At 40.0% G+C, this 16,953-nt stretch overlaps 1 protein-coding gene across 1 annotated transcript in view; it reads left to right on the top strand.

The window, feature by feature from the left end:
• Positions 1–16,953, top strand: part of LOC143297388 (E3 ubiquitin-protein ligase TRIM45-like) — a 45,441-nt gene that overhangs the window by 20,374 nt on the left and 8,114 nt on the right. The window contains exons 2-6 of the mRNA XM_076609709.1: positions 1,379–2,031; positions 2,817–3,248; positions 4,543–4,573; positions 7,438–7,538; positions 10,584–10,646. Of these exons, the coding sequence (XP_076465824.1) occupies positions 1,381–2,031; positions 2,817–3,248; positions 4,543–4,573; positions 7,438–7,538; positions 10,584–10,646 (1,278 nt within the window). The 5' untranslated portion in view covers positions 1,379–1,380. The remainder of the gene's footprint in view (positions 1–1,378; positions 2,032–2,816; positions 3,249–4,542; positions 4,574–7,437; positions 7,539–10,583; positions 10,647–16,953) is intronic.

Below are 16,953 nucleotides of genomic sequence, written 5' to 3'. Positions count from 1 at the left end.
TTTGCCTCAGATTTTACACAATTCAGTTCTGCTGCCATTATAGACTGTTTATGGCAAGGTTTGTGTTTTCATGATCATTATTTTGCAAATTATTTTCTTTGTGACCTTATTCACCACACATTCACACATACACAGACATGTTGCCACACAATTACTTGAGCCGTGTGTGTGTGTGTGTGTGTGTGTGTGTGTGTGTGTCTGACTGTCTCTGTCTGTTTGTCTATGTGTGTCTGTGTGTAGAACCAGGTGATCGCAAACAAACCATATTCATCAACTGAATGTGTGCCCCATTCTTCTTGGGTAATTTCAAGAATTAAGTGTGTGCTCTAGATCAGGTCTCTTGGTGATGATGATATGGATAATTCCCCTCTCTCTTTCTCCATCTTTCTGTCTGTCTGTCCATCTCCCAGCGTCTTTCTGTCTTTTTTCTCTGCACTCTTTTTGTCTTTCTGTCTGTGTCTCTTGCTCCCTCTCCCCTCCATCTCCCTCCTCCCTCCTGTACCCTCTTCACAATCTCCCTCTCTCTCCTCCCTCCCATGATTGTGTTCATGAAAATGTATATTAATCTGCAAGTTCTGCTAATGTTACCATGAGTCAGTGAAAAGTAATTGCTTTGGTATTCCCCTGTATGTTTGTCAACAACCATGCAGTGTGTATCAATTTGTCATGTTTATCTCAGTCTCTGTATGTGGGCACATGCACATTAGACAAAATAACTGCATTTAAATGTTTGCTAAGTCTATTTACAATAGTTTTTGGCTCATATGCATATATGTATGTGCATCTGTGTATCTGTGGTTAACACTTAAATGTAATTTTCTCTAGAAATATTTTGTGAACACCAAATTTGGCTTAAAAATACACAAAGCAATCAGTTCTGTTCACACACTAATTATAATGACAATTGAAAAATAAAAATACTTCTGGTTTCCAGTCATTTTACTGAAAAATTTCGTCTTTATTTCTTATTCACAAACCTTTGACACTTTTATCTTGCATATTGACACACTGATTACCAGCAGTCATCAATTTTAGTTGATATTGTATTTTCTCTTGTCAAAGTGCGGAAGTTACAGGAATGGATACACCTGCAAGAATGAGCAAAATTCTGCAGCGTAATCAGTCTGAATGTATTATGGGAAATCATCTTTTTTAAACAGATCTCAGTCATGCTAAACATAAAAAATCAAGAAGACTTTATTTTCTGATAGACCTGTAAGGTGTAAAACATGAAAGCAAACAACAATTGTGAACAGAGCAGCTGAATGTGCTGAGTCAAGATCTTAGCTTTAGAACATTTCTTTCACATTCACAGTTCCTGAATACCCATATCTTCAGAACAGTATGCACACACTGTTTTACCAACTGTATGTTTCAGACATGGCAGCTGCAGCAACAAGTGACGTGGAGTGCCCTGTTTGCCATGACAGTTTACAGCAACCCAAAATCCTTCCCTGCACACACCTCATCTGCCACAAGTGTGTGGTGTCTTGGCTGGAAGAGGCTGGAAACCAAGGTGGCTGCCCTTTGTGCAGAGAGCAGATTCTTCCAGCCTCCGACAAAGGCCAGGGTGACCTTGCCTCCCAAGTGGACGCACTGCCCACAGACTTTGCCACAGCAGCAGTTGTTGAGAGTGAGAAAGCACTGAGTGGCAGTTGTGTCTGCAGCTGTTGTGATGATGCAGAGGCCACCTTGTACTGCCTTCAGTGCTGCATTAAACTTTGTGCTTCTTGTGCAAAGATCCATGGCAAAATTCCTTTAACTCAGGATCATGTGACAGAGAAGCTGAGCGATCTGACCACTGAGCAGCTGGCCTCACACCCCCCAACACCCTGTGTGAACCACAGCAGTAAACAGGCAGAGCTGTACTGTACAAGTCACGAGGAACTCATCTGTGTGGTGTGTACTTTCTCGGCTCACCGCCAATGTCCTGACGTGAGAGGGATTGGAGACGTGGCCACAGTGAAGAGGGAGGAGCTGAAGAAACACGTGCAGAAACTGGAGGAGAAGGAGGTTGCTGTTGAGGCAAAGGTTCAGGACATACCCCACACCACTCCCCCACACCCACACCCCCAAAAAGAAAATGAAAGTTTGTCAGATCAATATTGAAAGAGAGAGAGTTTGTATTGGGCTGGATATATTTTTATACTAAAATGAATATGTATTATTCATCACAGACTGAAAATGAAATGTTTAACCCCACATATGGAATACAAGTTCAAATAATAGAAGAACACAGGATGAGAAAACACTTTAAAATGGTGTTTCTGACTGATCAGAACAGTGTGTAATTTATTAAGGTTTCAAAAGAAGGTTGTTTTAAGTCAGTAACTAAATGCAACACTGAGTAAAAATTATTTACTTTTTTGAAGTGTACTTTTACCACAAACATCAGACATGAAGGCAAGTCATCTGTAGTCATCCTTGTGTGTTAGTCAGTCTGCACTGACAGCATACATGTGCTAATGTGCACGCAAGCACACACATGTACACACACACACACACACACACACACACACACACATGCCCACATGTGTGCACAAACACACACACACACACACACACACACATGCCCACATGTGTGCACAAACACACACACACACACACACACACACACACACACACACACACATACAATACACACACAGTTACAGTTACAGTCACAGTGGCAGAGGGATCAGATGGAGAGAGAGAATCAATCATTAAATCAGTAAAATTGTTCTCTACTGATGAAATAAATCCTGATCTGTTTTGTCTTGTGTGCAAGCTGCATTGTAAGTAACAAAAAATGTGTACTCTTTTTCTTGTCTCATCAGATCAACAGAATTGACGCCCAAGTGTTTGTTGGCAAGGGCAAGTTCGAGGCCATGAGAAATGAGGTCAAGGTCACATTTGATGACCTGCAGATGTCACTGGAGACCCGACGTCAAAAGCTGAACGCTGATATTCAAGAGAGAGAAGACGCTTTCCTGGCCGAAAGAAAATCCTGCAAACTGGAACTGGAGAAGCAGAAAACTGCCTTGTCTGCTCATAAAACTACTGCTGAACGGCTGGTCTCTTCTGCAGCAGACAGTTCTCTACTGGGCATGATGGGAAAGCTGAAGTCACGCCTGACTAGTCTGGAGTCACAGAAACTCCCTGACGATGCCAAGACAACAACAGGGAATCTGCTCCTGAAGCCAGGCAAGTTCAAAGTCAGGAAAGCTTTGACTGACACTGGGATGCTGACACATTCTGCCCAGGACAAGGTATTATTATATGTGTATTTAAAAATGAATTGTAATCTGATTGAAGTGACGTGAAAACTATGTGGTAGATTCATGTCACAGCACAGCTATTAAAGAGATTAGTTAAAGCAGCATCTTGATGGGTAAGGTGATGATTATGACATTTATCTGAAGACGAGATTTTTATAGGGTGTGGGGTACAGATGCCTGACCAATGCAAAGACACAATGTACACAGCATACATGAACATATTTACATAGATGCAGATATTCTAGCTTCTTTAAGTTTAAAGAAAGAGCAAGGTCAGATAGGTACAGAGACACTATCTGCATTTATGTTTGTTTCCTAAAATAGATCCAGTCAGCAATGACTGCTGGGATTGTTGCTGTTGATTCTTTGAAGAACATCAGCTAACTTAATGTGGTTGTTGCTAAAAATACATTGTTTGTTATTGTAATCTGAAGTAAACATGATTAAGCATGTACTCTTTAAAAAAAAAAAAAGTGTTGGTACATGTATAAATGCCTGTTTGTCTTTCAGCAAACAGGAGATTTTTTTTTTATTATCAGATTTATAGCTGATATTCTATTTCCACAACATGTAGTCAGTACAATGAAATAACAACACTGATGAACAAAACTACCCTTTTTATTGACATACCATTTGTCAGTCCCAATTGTTTGAGTATGAGCACTCTATTTTTTATTGCCTGAAATATGAGCACTCTATTTTTTATTGTCAGAAATGGGTAGTGTCCAGATATGTAAGCAGGTAATATTGATAAATATCTGATGTCAGTATCTTTTTCTTATTGGCAGAACATAAAAAGATCTGTGTATTTTGAAGAATTGTCTTCCCATTCAGCATCATTTATGTTCTGTATTGTATTGTCAGAGAACTTTTTTTTTATACTCAGAATGCAATTTCTAATAAGGAAAAAGAACTAAGACAGGTGATGACTTGTATTTTTAGACCTGTTTAGCATAAATCTAAATAGATATGTGCTCTTTTTTCAGAGCTAGGTTTATTTTCAATTAGTTTTGTATGCACAAGTTTATTTTTTCTTTCTGATCAGATGACATCATGGACTGGGTGTCTGGAGCAGAGGGGAAACTGAAGTGCTATGAACTGTGTATTTGTGATAGCTGAGGGGATACCCCAGGGCTGTACAGATTGTTTTCTTTCGATGCCTTGTGTAGTTTTTATGATGATGACTGAAAAGAGGACAGGACAGGAGAGGCAGCAGAAGGGAAGTAAGAAATGTCAGCTTGTGAGAGCAGTGAGCTGGGTTAATGTCCCTGTGGGTTGTGTGCAGGGTAATAAAGGGGACAGGTCCCATCGGTGTGGTGAGTATTGTTACATAGCTCTCTGTAATGCTTCTTCCTTCCTTCCTTCCGCTGACCTGGCTACCCTCACTTCACATCCCTTTCCCTCCCTCTTCCTTTTTGTCTTTCTCTTTGGGCGGACATCTGTGTCTTTTTCTCCCTCTTACCTTTTGTTCTCTGTCTGTCTTTGACACTCTATCATATATATATATATTTTTGTTGTTGTTGATATATGATGTGTGTGTACGTGTGTGCATGCGTGCGTGCGTGCGTGCGTGTGTGTGTGTGTGTGTGTGTGTGTGTGTGTTATGGTTATGTGTTACAGTCGTTTGTTTCAGGTATCTAACCGTTTACTTAGAATGAAAAGATCATCACTGCTTTCCACCATTTTTCCACTGATGGAACTTCCAAACCGTTTTCTTCAATACTCTCAGGACAAAATCAGTATGATAAGAAACAACCTTAACTCATCCTCACCTCCGTTTGCTCCATTCAGTGAACCCTGTTTCCATGGTTGACCTCTCACTCAGTCTCTTCTCCTCACAAAACATGTGAACTTGATCCCTTCCCTTCAAATCTATTTCTCAACTACCTTGACATCCTCTTGTCTTTCCTTACTGACATAATGAATGACTCTCTAACATCTGGAAACTTTCCTAATTCATACAAGTGTTCTCTGGTAAAACCTTTGCTAAGGAAGCCTTCACTTAATCCTGGCAATATGAAGAATTACTGTCCTGTTTCAAATTTTCCCTTTCTGTCAAAGTTGTTAGAGCGTCTTGTTCTTTTGCAGTTTAGTGATCATTTGACTCACAACAACTTACTCAGCCCTTTCCAGTCAGCATACAGAGCTTATCATAGCACTGAAACTGTACTTGTAAAGATTATGAATGATATTTTAACATCCCTTGACAATGGTACAATCTGTGTTCTTACATTGCTTGATCTTTCTGCCACTTTTGATACCATTGACCATGCCATCTTGCTAAATAGACTTAGATACTCCATTGACATCTCTGGCTCCACACTGTCATGGTTCCAATCCTACCATAGAAACAGAACAGAAACAGTTATGGTAAATGGCCACCAATCTTTCCCATGTACTTCAATAGTGTATTGCTGATGTTAAGGCATGGATGAATCAAAACAAATTACAATTAAATGATAGTAAAACTAAAGCTATTATTATTTATTAAAGCAGACTGTCTATAAGCAACTCTTTACCTTCCTGTCTTAAAATTGGAGATTTAGATGTAGGCTTTGTATCTTCAGTGAAAAATATGCGTGTGATGTTTGATTCAAACCTTTCAATGAAGAAGCACGTTAACAATCTCTGCAAGGCTGCATACTTTCAAATTTGTAAGATCAGTTCCATCCGACATCTCCTTACTACTCAAGCAACACAAACTCTGGTGTGCTGTCTTGTCTTGTCGAGACTTGATTATTGTAGCTCACACTTCATCGGTTATCCTCAATACTTTATAACCAAACTCCAGAAAGTTCAAAATGCAGAAGCAAGGTTAATCTTTAGAACCAAAAAGACTGACAATATCACTCATGGTCTAAATTCTCTTCACTGGTCACCAGTTTCTGCCTGCATAAAGTACAGAGTTGCAACTCTCACCTTCAGTTCCATTTTGGGTGCTGGCCCTCAGTATCTGAGAGAAGTCATCCAAACCTACACGCCCCCTCGATAACTCAGATCATCTTCTGATTCACAGCGGCTACTTGCTCCCCACGTTAAAACCTGATCCTTCAGTGATTCTGCTTTTTCTCATTCAGCTCCATCTGCCTGGAACAGTTTACCTCATGGTCTTCGCCATTCTCCCTCATTTCTCTTTTAAAACTGCTCTGAAAACACATCTTTTTGAAAACGCCTATGCACAGACCTTGCATGTCTTTCTAATGACATTCAGCTATAACCCATGCAAAATCTGTATGTGTGTGTGTGTCTGCGTGTGTGGAATTAAGTAATGTAATACGCTTATTCTTTGAATCTGTTTTATGCTTTTGTGCGTTAAATCTTTTGTTGTGTATGTGTGTTCAGTGTTTTTTGTAAAGTGCTTTGAGCTCCCTTTAAGGGAGAAAAGCGCTCAACAAGTATTCATTGTTATTATTGATCATTTGATGCTTCTGCTTTGGAGATCCGGTTATGTTTGGAGCTTTGTGACATGAGAATACTGTACACTTCTATCGTAGTGTGTCCTGGCGTCAACCAGGCCAGAAAGATACAGACACCTGCAGTGCTGGTCAGAAAATTTGAGCAACATTCCCAAGCATGTATCTGTGAAGTGGATGACACAGGGCTGTGTGGTCCTGGTCTTTCCCTTTGACCCCATGGCAGAGTCATCTGTGGGTAGGGCTGGCCACAGGCTGTTTAGAAATGTCAGTCTCTGCAGCCATGGACCTTGTGGTTTTTTGAAGAGATGTTGTACTTGTGTGGTGACATCACAAAGTTCCCCTAAGGCTGTCCAGGAGGCCCTCATGGGGGTCAGATGTTCTGTAACTCTGATGAACATTGATTGTACAGTGTGCATTTCATAGTTTTCCTCTGATGAGGATGTGGACATCATAAAGTGAGTGAGTGATGAAGAAAACCACTATGTATTCTGTGGGATGGTTTTTCTACTAAATCATTATCTGCAAGAAGTAAAACTGAGAAAATTTCTATTTTATGAACAGATAGATTTGAGTCACGTGAAGACTGATTTTGATTTACAAGAAAATGACTTTTTTTTTTGGCTCACAAGAAGATTCAGGAAAAAAAAAATAGTTTGAGTCACATGAAGATCTTTTTTAGTCACAGCTAATTCAGGAAAGTTGATTTTGAGTCTCTGGAAGGTCACTGTCCTAGAGAAGACCAGAGTGATGATTCTGTGTTGCAGGAAGACCACCTCCCTGTGAAGGACCAGAGTATGCAGCTGTCATCAAAGTTGGAGATCGTGTCAGGCGGGGGAAGGACTGGTCTCCTGGCTATAGATCACAGGTAAGTGTACAGCTTTACTGATTGCTGTTTGTTGTGTCAAACATAAATTTCTACAAAGTAATGTTTTGCCATCAGTACAATTTACAGACAGGCAGTTGAAAACAACAACAAATACTTAGCCTTTTCAGCTAGTGTTGATCAAAGAGTGCCAGTGATGATCCTGGGAGAAAGGGATGTAACTCCTCTGTGTGGATCTGGATCTGGATGCAGGGTGGAAAGAGGCCAGTGTTGGTCATAGCACTGGTGGACCTGTACTTTGAGCCAGAGTCTGTGTGGGATCTGATGAAGAGAGAGAGAGAACAGAAAAACAGTGAAATGCAGACACAGAGTGACCCAGGTGTTTCTTTCAGGAAGGAACAGTATTCACTGAGGAGGATACTGGAGTCACTGACACCTGTGTCAGCAATAGCTGTTTGTTATTGGGATGGATTCACCATCCTGTTGTTGTTTACCTGCCTCCTCCTCACTGGACCTTGTGTCTGATCATGCTGTGAGTGTGCTGTGGACAGGAAGGAGCAGAGGCTACATTTTATTTCCAGTGTTTGTAGAATATCATAACTGCTATGATTATGATGATGATGATCATTTTATAGTCGAACGTTCATACAGGTCTAATTGACCATTGTCTCATCCCCAACTTCCAGCTATCACCATACTAACACCAAGGATCTAGAACTGTGGCAGAGTGGGATGATAGAAGTTTCCAGGTGTGGACCTGTTTGGCACACTTTTCCTGTGGAGTCCAGCTGTCAAAGGGAAACAACTGCTACACAGAAAGCTGAAACATTGCCCCTTGATTTTATAGTACCTCCTGTTCAGTGTTAGAGATTGGTTATGGGTGTCTGTGAATGCTGTGGGTTGGGTGGGGTTTTTGATTCATTGACATGCACACATGTTGCTTTTCAAACGTCTGCTGGTGAGTACTTTGTGTGTGTGTGTGTGTGTGTGTGTGTGAGCAGTGAGTCAATAGAAACAAAAAAGCTTTCTTTCACTAGTGGATATTTGGGCTTTGATTTGCAACGAAACATCACAGAACATGTTACAGTGGGTAGTAAACTGTCTCTGGTGGTGCTCAACAATTTGATGTGTGCTTCCTGTAAAAATGGAACTGCTGGAATTTGATACACACATCTATGACTTCTGTGTGTGGAGTACATCTAGATTTTAACTGCAAACACACCTGTCTGTCTTGTAGCGTCCTTTGAAAAGCACAACCTCTGACACTGTGTTGTGCTGGTGTGTTTGTTTCTGAAGTGATCAGAGTTGGAGGGTTTCTTTGCCCCAGGTTCTCTTTGTGTCTGTGGTGTCTTGTTGTCGGGATTTGAACTGACGACCCAGTGGGCAAGGTGAGCTCTGACAGCATGTGCAGAACATTGTTGGGGTGTTAGCAAGTGAAGGCACCCTCAGCATCAAAGGCAATGTCACTGATGTGTTGTTATGGGGTGTGAGAGGATGATCAGTATTACCTCACCCTGTAGGCAGCCTGAATACATCTTCAGAGAGTGTCCTGTCCTTTAGAGGAGAGTGAGGATGGTTGTGGTAGGAGGCTGACATGGCTGAAGGTAGTGCCCACACAGCAGTGCATCACATCACATCAGGACAGTTCAGTGCAGGACTCAGGGTTCACCTTGTGTCAAACACTGACAAAGCTGCAGTCCAAGACCACCACCCAGTGCTGACTCACTGGCTGTGTGGTGGTGTGCCTAGAGTGCAGAGTGTGTACAAGAACATTTTCAATACATTTTGTTCTGTGGTGAAATGACTTTACTGTTGGATAAACTGGGTTTGTATGAAGCGTGCTGGAAAACTGACATTGGACACACACACACACACACACACACACACACACACACACAAAAACAAAAAAAAACACACACCAACAAACCATACTGATGTTTCCTTCTTCAGAATGGTACATGACCAGCAAATGATGTTACAGATTTTTCCGGGTGTTATATAAGTGCGTGTTTGCATATATATGTTTTTTGTGTGTGTTCATACATTCACATACACATTTGTGGTCTGAGTGCACACTTTAGTGTTTGTTTGAGTGCATGTGTGACCTTTGTGCTTGTGTATGCGTAAGGGTCTTTAATTTCCAGAAGTGTCATTTTTGTGTACATAACATGTAAATCATTGATGCACTTTCAGCTTTAAAAAAAAAAGTGCACTTTAGCGTGTGTGTGTGTATGAGAAAGAGACCCTTTGTGCTTGTGTATGTGTTACTGTGTGCTTGTGTATGAACCATTCTGAACATTAGGGTCTTTAATTACCAGAAATGCGATTTTTGCGTACATAACATGCAAATCAGTGATGCACTTTCAGCTTTTAAAAAACATTGTGCATCAAGGTTCAAATGCTGTTTGCAGTGAACATTGGGTTTGTGTCATTCTCCTCTTGCCAGTATCCACATCATTGTGTGAAGTTGTCTTTCCCTTTTTATTCCCTGGAAACTCGTGCAGTCAGCAAATTTCTATGACTTTCTGCAGATTTTTTATGCAATTTGTTTTTATCATTTTATCCATTGGATCCTGGGTCTTTTTTAATGTGGTGTTTTCAGGATGATGTTGTTGTTTACTTTTGAATTTCATTCCATTGAGAAAGGGATGAATATGTGGGTAAGAGATGTTTGTCAAATTGATTTTCACACTGTGGAATCATCAAACTTATTTTCACACTATGGAATCATCAAATTCCAATAAATTGATTTTCACACTATGGAATCATCTTCAGCTTGTGCCTACCTCTTTTTTTTTTTCTTTTTTCTTTTTTAATATATAGTTAAATCCAGAATTTTTTTCTTGACAACTTGAAGTGATGCTTTTTGGGGGAAGGGGAGTAGGGTGGTGGTGATTTTTTATTTTTATTTTTAAGATTGTCTCTAAGAAATCATACATTTGCTTTCTGTGCATGGTGGTGGGTTTTTATTATGTTTTTAAAAATAATTTTTATAGCTTGTCTTTAATAAATCATACATTTGCTTTCTATGATGTTGTTGCCTTCGGCTGTGAAGAGAGACTGAGTGACACTTGTGGTGTGTTTCAGGATGGCTTACCGCCAGGTGTTGGTACTGTCACTGCTGTTCCAGCCGACCTGAAAAATGAATGGGTAATGGTTAATTGGGATTGTGGGAACCATTATGGATACCGTATGGGAATGGATAACCGCTATGATTTAAGATTGGTTAGATAGACTTAGAAAGCATAGGGCAGCTTGGTGGAAGTCACCTCCTTGTCTAATAACCAAGACACAAGAATACTTGGCACAGGCACACACAGACAAACACAACACACACATGCACACAAACATGCGCATATTCGCACACACACATACACACACACACACACACACACACACACACACACACACACATTTAACAACAAGAGTGAGAGTGGGAGGAGGGGGACCACTGAGCACTTCAGACGCATCTTTCAGTGAACAGTCCTTGAGTTTTGAAAGCTGTCCTTGCCATGGCAGTGCTAGTGCTTTCAGGTGGTTTAATTGTGTTTTTGTTGACTGGAACATTTTGATGGGCTTTTGAAATTTGCAGATTTCTTTTTCTCTTTTTTTTCATCTTTTTTTTCCATTTTGTTGAATACATCAGTGATGAACCACTTAACCCATGATGGTATAGCAGAACAAAGAAAACTGCCGTACAGTGAACATGACTAGTTGTTGTGGTGTGGTACACCTGTATGTCTTGCAGACAGGTAATGGTACATGCCAGTGCTTGGGAAAAGCAGAAACCATTTTACTGTATTGGTGCGATTCCATTGTGAAATCCTTCTGAAGCCTTTGGTATTCATTGTTAAAAGTCTGTGGGAACCTTTGACTTGTCAGAAGGACATCTTGATTGTATTTCATTACATTGCCCTCCACTCCCTCTCCCCATTCCATTGCCTTTTCACCTCCCCCCTCTTTCATTGCATTGCGCTCCCTAATTTCATTGACGACTTCTCCTCTTTCCCCATTTCATTGCATCCCCCACAGCCCTTTGTAAACTAAGTGAGTCTATGTTATAACTTGGTGTTTGGTTGTGTGTGTGTGTGTGTGTGTGTGTGTGTGTGTGGTAAACATTAATACAGCCATTTTCTCTGGAAATACTTCGTCTGCCAGTACCTAATTTGGCTTTAACATAGTAGGAAAAAAATCTTCACAGTCTTACCAATAATAGGTTGTAAGTCTCCCTAGTTTAGCTGTATTTCCAAATCATTAACAGTTATATTTCGTTGATGTTTGGTTTGGATTCCGAAAACCGCTGTTACCCATTGAGCTTCCCGATTGTCTGGTGACAATTAATATGCCATGACCTCGTTTTTCTTGTTTGCAGTTAAAAGCAAAGAAATACACATTCTGGACAGAACACATAATACTAACTACATTATCGACATGTTTACTGCATATGAATATTCTAAAGTGGACACCAAATTAAGTAGAATGAGCAGAAAAGAAAATTTGAATCAACTGTTTCACTGTCTCGTCTACACGGCATTGGTCAGTGCAGATCTTGACAAAACATGTTGCAAAGCCTGACGCGATGGCAACGTCTCCTTTACCACCGATTTAAAAGAATTTTTAAAATAATCATTGACGTGTTTACTGCATATGAATGTTTTAAAGTGGATACTGAATTAACTAGAATGAACAAAAAAAAAAAAAAAAAAAGAAATGGAATGGATGGCGTTGGTAGTTTCTCAGTGAGTGGAAAGACAAAGCTTGTCAATCACAGATCTCTGCAGATCTATAAAAACGGACGAAATTGCAGTGTTTTTGAGGCGAAGGGAACGTCTCCTTTACCTCGGACTTGAAAGAAAAATTTTAAATGCTCAAGATCGGTATACCATAATAACATAATTTCAACCGCGTTATGACTCTGATTGCTGCTGTCGATTTATTCCGCTGAATTAATGGAGTCTCCCGTCAAACCGACGGACGAGTAGGCAGGCAGGCTTATCTGTCAGTGTGTGTCCTCATAATTATGGGAGAAGAGGCCGATTCTGGATGCGCAGCACCTCCCACAGGTGTTGCAAGGGAAAACGTCTCCAGAAGTGGAGCCCTGCTTCCTTCGCTCACACTTCTCCTTAATGGCCAGTGTTCTCTTGTTTTTAAACGTCTTTATGCCACTAGAGCTCAGCATCCTCCAGCGAGAGCGGTCAAGGGCATCAGTTTCCCAGGAAGCGATTTCTGTCACGGTGTCACAGGCTTTGAGGTTTGTCTTCAAGGTGTCCTTGAAGCGCTTGCAGGGTCTTCCAAGTTCGCGGTGGCCTTCCTTCAGCAGGCCATACAAGAACATTGCAGTGTTTTTGAGGCGAAGGGACCGTCTCCTTTACCTCGGGCTTGAAAAAAAAAATTTTAAATGCTCGAGATCATGATAACATGATTTAACCGCGTTATGACTCTGATTGCTGCTGTCGATTTATTAAGCTGAAAGAATATGCGTAAATAATAATTTTTGAACGGCAACATTGAATCCGCGTTAGTGCAGTCGGTAAAACCATTCATTCTCGACTTAAACATCCGCAGTTCGAATCTGCACTGAAGCCATTTTTCCTTCTTTTTGTTCGTGAAGCTGTATACAATTATAAATAACGAATGGAGAACACATTTTAACAAACTAATTTTAGATTTTTATTAGTTGTTTTTTTTCTTTAAGTGTGTATCACAAGTGAGTCTTGAAGGCCTTGCTTTTCTTGTGTTGTTTATTTTTTGTTTTTAAATTTCCTCTTGCCCTGTTTTTTTCCCCTTATGGTATTTCTTTCCAGCATGCGGCTATATAGACTACAGTGTCACACTGAAGCCCCATTTATTTTGAGTTGAATCGAGTTAGAAAGTATGAGACTGACTAAGTGTGGCGAAGTATTTGACTTTCATTTGATCACTATTCTGCAATGTTATGTGCCAGTACCATCGTTTTTGAGTATTTAATGTGGCTTTGAAGTATTTTCATATCCTGTTTTTACAATTTTTCTTGTCAAATTTGAATGATGAATCAAAGAGGAATGGCTACCATCCACAACACAACGTCGTCTTATTTGTCTTAAGGAGCTTAGTGGTGAAGATAATATGTCATGAACTGTTATGTTTTGCGGCTTTTGTTCGAGATGTAACAGACTTTTGATTTAAAAAAAAAAATTTTAAGTTGCGCAATCCTGAATGGCTCTGTGCAGTCGGATGGACAATGTCAGAACCAGTTTTCAGTATATATATATATATATATATATTTTTTTTTTTAATGGAATTTTTTATCAGTGGCATCTTATTCTATTGGATCATCAGTGACATATGTATGTGAACTATGTGCTTTTGATTTAGTAATCTTTTTATTTATCTAAGTTATTGCTTTGTGTTGTTGTAGTCTGCCAGCACATGTACATTGTTGGTTTGACTTTTTGTTTGATAATCCCAGGTACAACTGGTGTGTGTGGGTTTGTATCAGTTGAGGTGTTGTCAGTGTGTGACCCTTGACATGGGGCCTGAGGTCATGGAGTGATGGGGAGCCCTGTGGAGATGGAGAAGGGAGGTCACCCCCAAGCTTCTGTGGTTTTACTTTTGGTGTTTGTTTTTCTTCCCCTAATTTCAGAATGTAGTGTGTGTTTTTGACTCACTTGTGCAAACAAAGTGAGTCTGTGTTTAACCCGGTGTTCGGTTGTCTTTGTGTGTGTGTGTGTGTGTGTGTGTGTCCGTGGTAAACTTTAACATTGACATTTTCTCTGCAAATACTTTGTCAGTTGACACCAAATTAGGCATAAAAATAGGAAAAATTCAGTTCTTTCCAGTCATCTTGTTTAAAACAATATTGCACCTCTGGGATGGGCACAAAAAAATAATAAAAAAATGAAGCCTAATTATATGCAAACTGCATTTACTGTTATATTTATATTTTTTGTATTCTATAAACTTGGCACTTTGGTCTGATTTTCTGACACAACAACAAGAGCAGTCATTATTATCATTTTTTGTTAGAACAGGAACTTCTTTTGCTAAGCATGGAAGTTTTATTTATTTTGCAAACGTTTTGGTTCAGATGGTAAAAGAAAGGAAATTACTCTGTAATTAATGTTAGGGGACTTGATTTGCTTTAAACTGATCTTTCTCATCTTAAACATCATACTTTGAAATTATACTCAATACATAAAAAGGTTGTGTGTTTTGCTTTCAGTGTACAGGGTTTTCACTATATTCATTCTCCCAATTGGTCTTTTTCGGAAAATACTAAAATCAATACGACGAGTGGACTTTACAGATCTGTTGGCTGAGCCCTGAAGGTCATGGGCACTGAAAATCAATTGCGTACACATATTTATACACATTCAAAGCGCGTGCTCATATTCTTCGCGAACGCGAACGACGCCATTTTATTTCAAGTTGTTGACCTGCCCGTTCAATCCTATATTCAATGGACAATACACGATAACATGTGATGGAAAGTTGGAGAAGGAGACCGTTAAATATTTATTCAGAGAAAAATTTGTGAACGCCTCATCACTTACTGGATTATGCCCCAAACGGCCATAAAAAATATCCACAGAATCAGTCGGAATTCGCAGTTAAAAATTGTAAACCATGCGAGTCAATACCCTTGAACTGATCAAGATGAAACGAAAACATTTCCAGTCTTGACTTTTCTCAAAATGAAGTCCTTTTCACTTCTTACGACGTTTAGAAGTACTTGTACTTGGCTCTACATGTTATTAGTTTAACAAAATACTAAATTTTCATATCAGCTTTAAAACTATAAAACTAGAATGAACATAAAAGAGAAATTGAATCGACCGTGTCGTACTACTTTCCCGGCGGGTGTAACTAAACTTGTACATCTATCTAGATCTAGTGAAAACGGCTAAATGTTGCGGTGTGATTGCAGCGATAGCCATTAAAAAGAATTTTTTTTTTATTGCCCTTAAAGATTTTTTGAATGCCCAAGATACACCAGAACAATATGATTTAAACAGCGTTCTCACTGCGAATACCGCAATTGATTTATCGCCCTTTAAAATATGTTCAAATGTTAAATTTTAGAACGTCAATTAAGGAGCCACGATAGTGTAATGGATAAGACAGTTTCTTCTCACCTGAACAGGCAGGATTTGAATCTGGTTAGGACTTTCTTTTTTTAACCCGAAGCTTTATAATAACAAATACAGAACACATTTTAACGATTAGATTTTTTTTAAGTGTATCACAAGTGAGTCTTGAAGGCCTTGTCTCTCTTTTTTTTTTTTTTTTTTTTGGCTCACTCATGCTCTCTCTCTCTCTCTCTCTCTTTTGCTTCTATCTGTCTCTCCATTGTTGTCACACAGGAACGTGCTTGCACGCACGAATGCACGCGCCTCCTGCCCCCCTACCCCACACCACCTCCACATAGTGTAATGAAAAAATAAGCACCCCAAAATAGTAGGTTAAAGTACTTCTATTAAGAACAACTACGCACGCACAGGCAAAAAAAAAATGCTCATTAAGTTTTTAAATAAATATGGGCTGATAGTGGTGGGTTTTTTTCAGATTTCTGTAAAACACTGTCGAAGATTAGTATTACATCCACATCTCCCCCCCCCAATCCCCCCTCCCCCCCATTCTACTCGATCTCTCTTTCACACACACACATGCACGCACACGCGCACACACACACACACACACACATAGACGCGCACACCTGTGTCATATAAACATTTTTTCGGCACAGAATTGGAAAACTATTAAAATATATATAGAGAGAGAGGGATAGAGTACACACATACACACACACACACACACACACACACACACACACACACATATAAACACACACACACACACACACACACACACACACACATATATATATATATATATATATATATATATATATCTTGAAGTCAATATACGACTCTGGCGTGTGCAAATTCAGCAACAAATCTGTTTTAATTTAAATCGAACTCCCCATACTGCTACGGCTCCGAAAAGTTGTGAGTAAATAAAATCAGCTGAGTTCCCCCGCGCGCTAAATTATTATCTTTCGATGAAAGTGGAGCTGTGGGGATGGGGATGGAAGGGGTTGGATGGAGACAAGGGTAGGGTGTGTGTGTGTGTGTTCGGGGGGTTGGAGGGGATGAAGCGTTTCCTCAACGTCTAGTCCTATGGGAAAATGACGAGGCCAAAAGCGCGTTCCTGTCGACGTGCATCTGCCCTACGGTAAAATGATGAGGTCAGAAATGTATATTCACGTTGTATTGGGGTTGAGGGCGGTGGCGGAAATATAATTATGAAAAAATAAAACGTTCAACAGCGGGGGAATGGTTTCGGGTTTTTTTTTCGACGCGAACGTCTTTCCATACATGTTGGTGGAGCTCTCAGTGTGCTTTTTCAGTCTGTCACAACTGAACGAAAACTGACAAGCACGCCTTGCCCGCCGAGAGAGAGAGAGAGGGGGTGGGGG

Source organism: Babylonia areolata, chromosome 22 (genome assembly GCF_041734735.1).
Source record: "Babylonia areolata isolate BAREFJ2019XMU chromosome 22, ASM4173473v1, whole genome shotgun sequence".
Taxonomy (NCBI): domain Eukaryota; kingdom Metazoa; phylum Mollusca; class Gastropoda; order Neogastropoda; family Buccinidae; genus Babylonia; species Babylonia areolata.
Note: the sequence above shows the minus strand (reverse complement) of the source record. Positions and strands in the feature narration are given on the sequence as shown.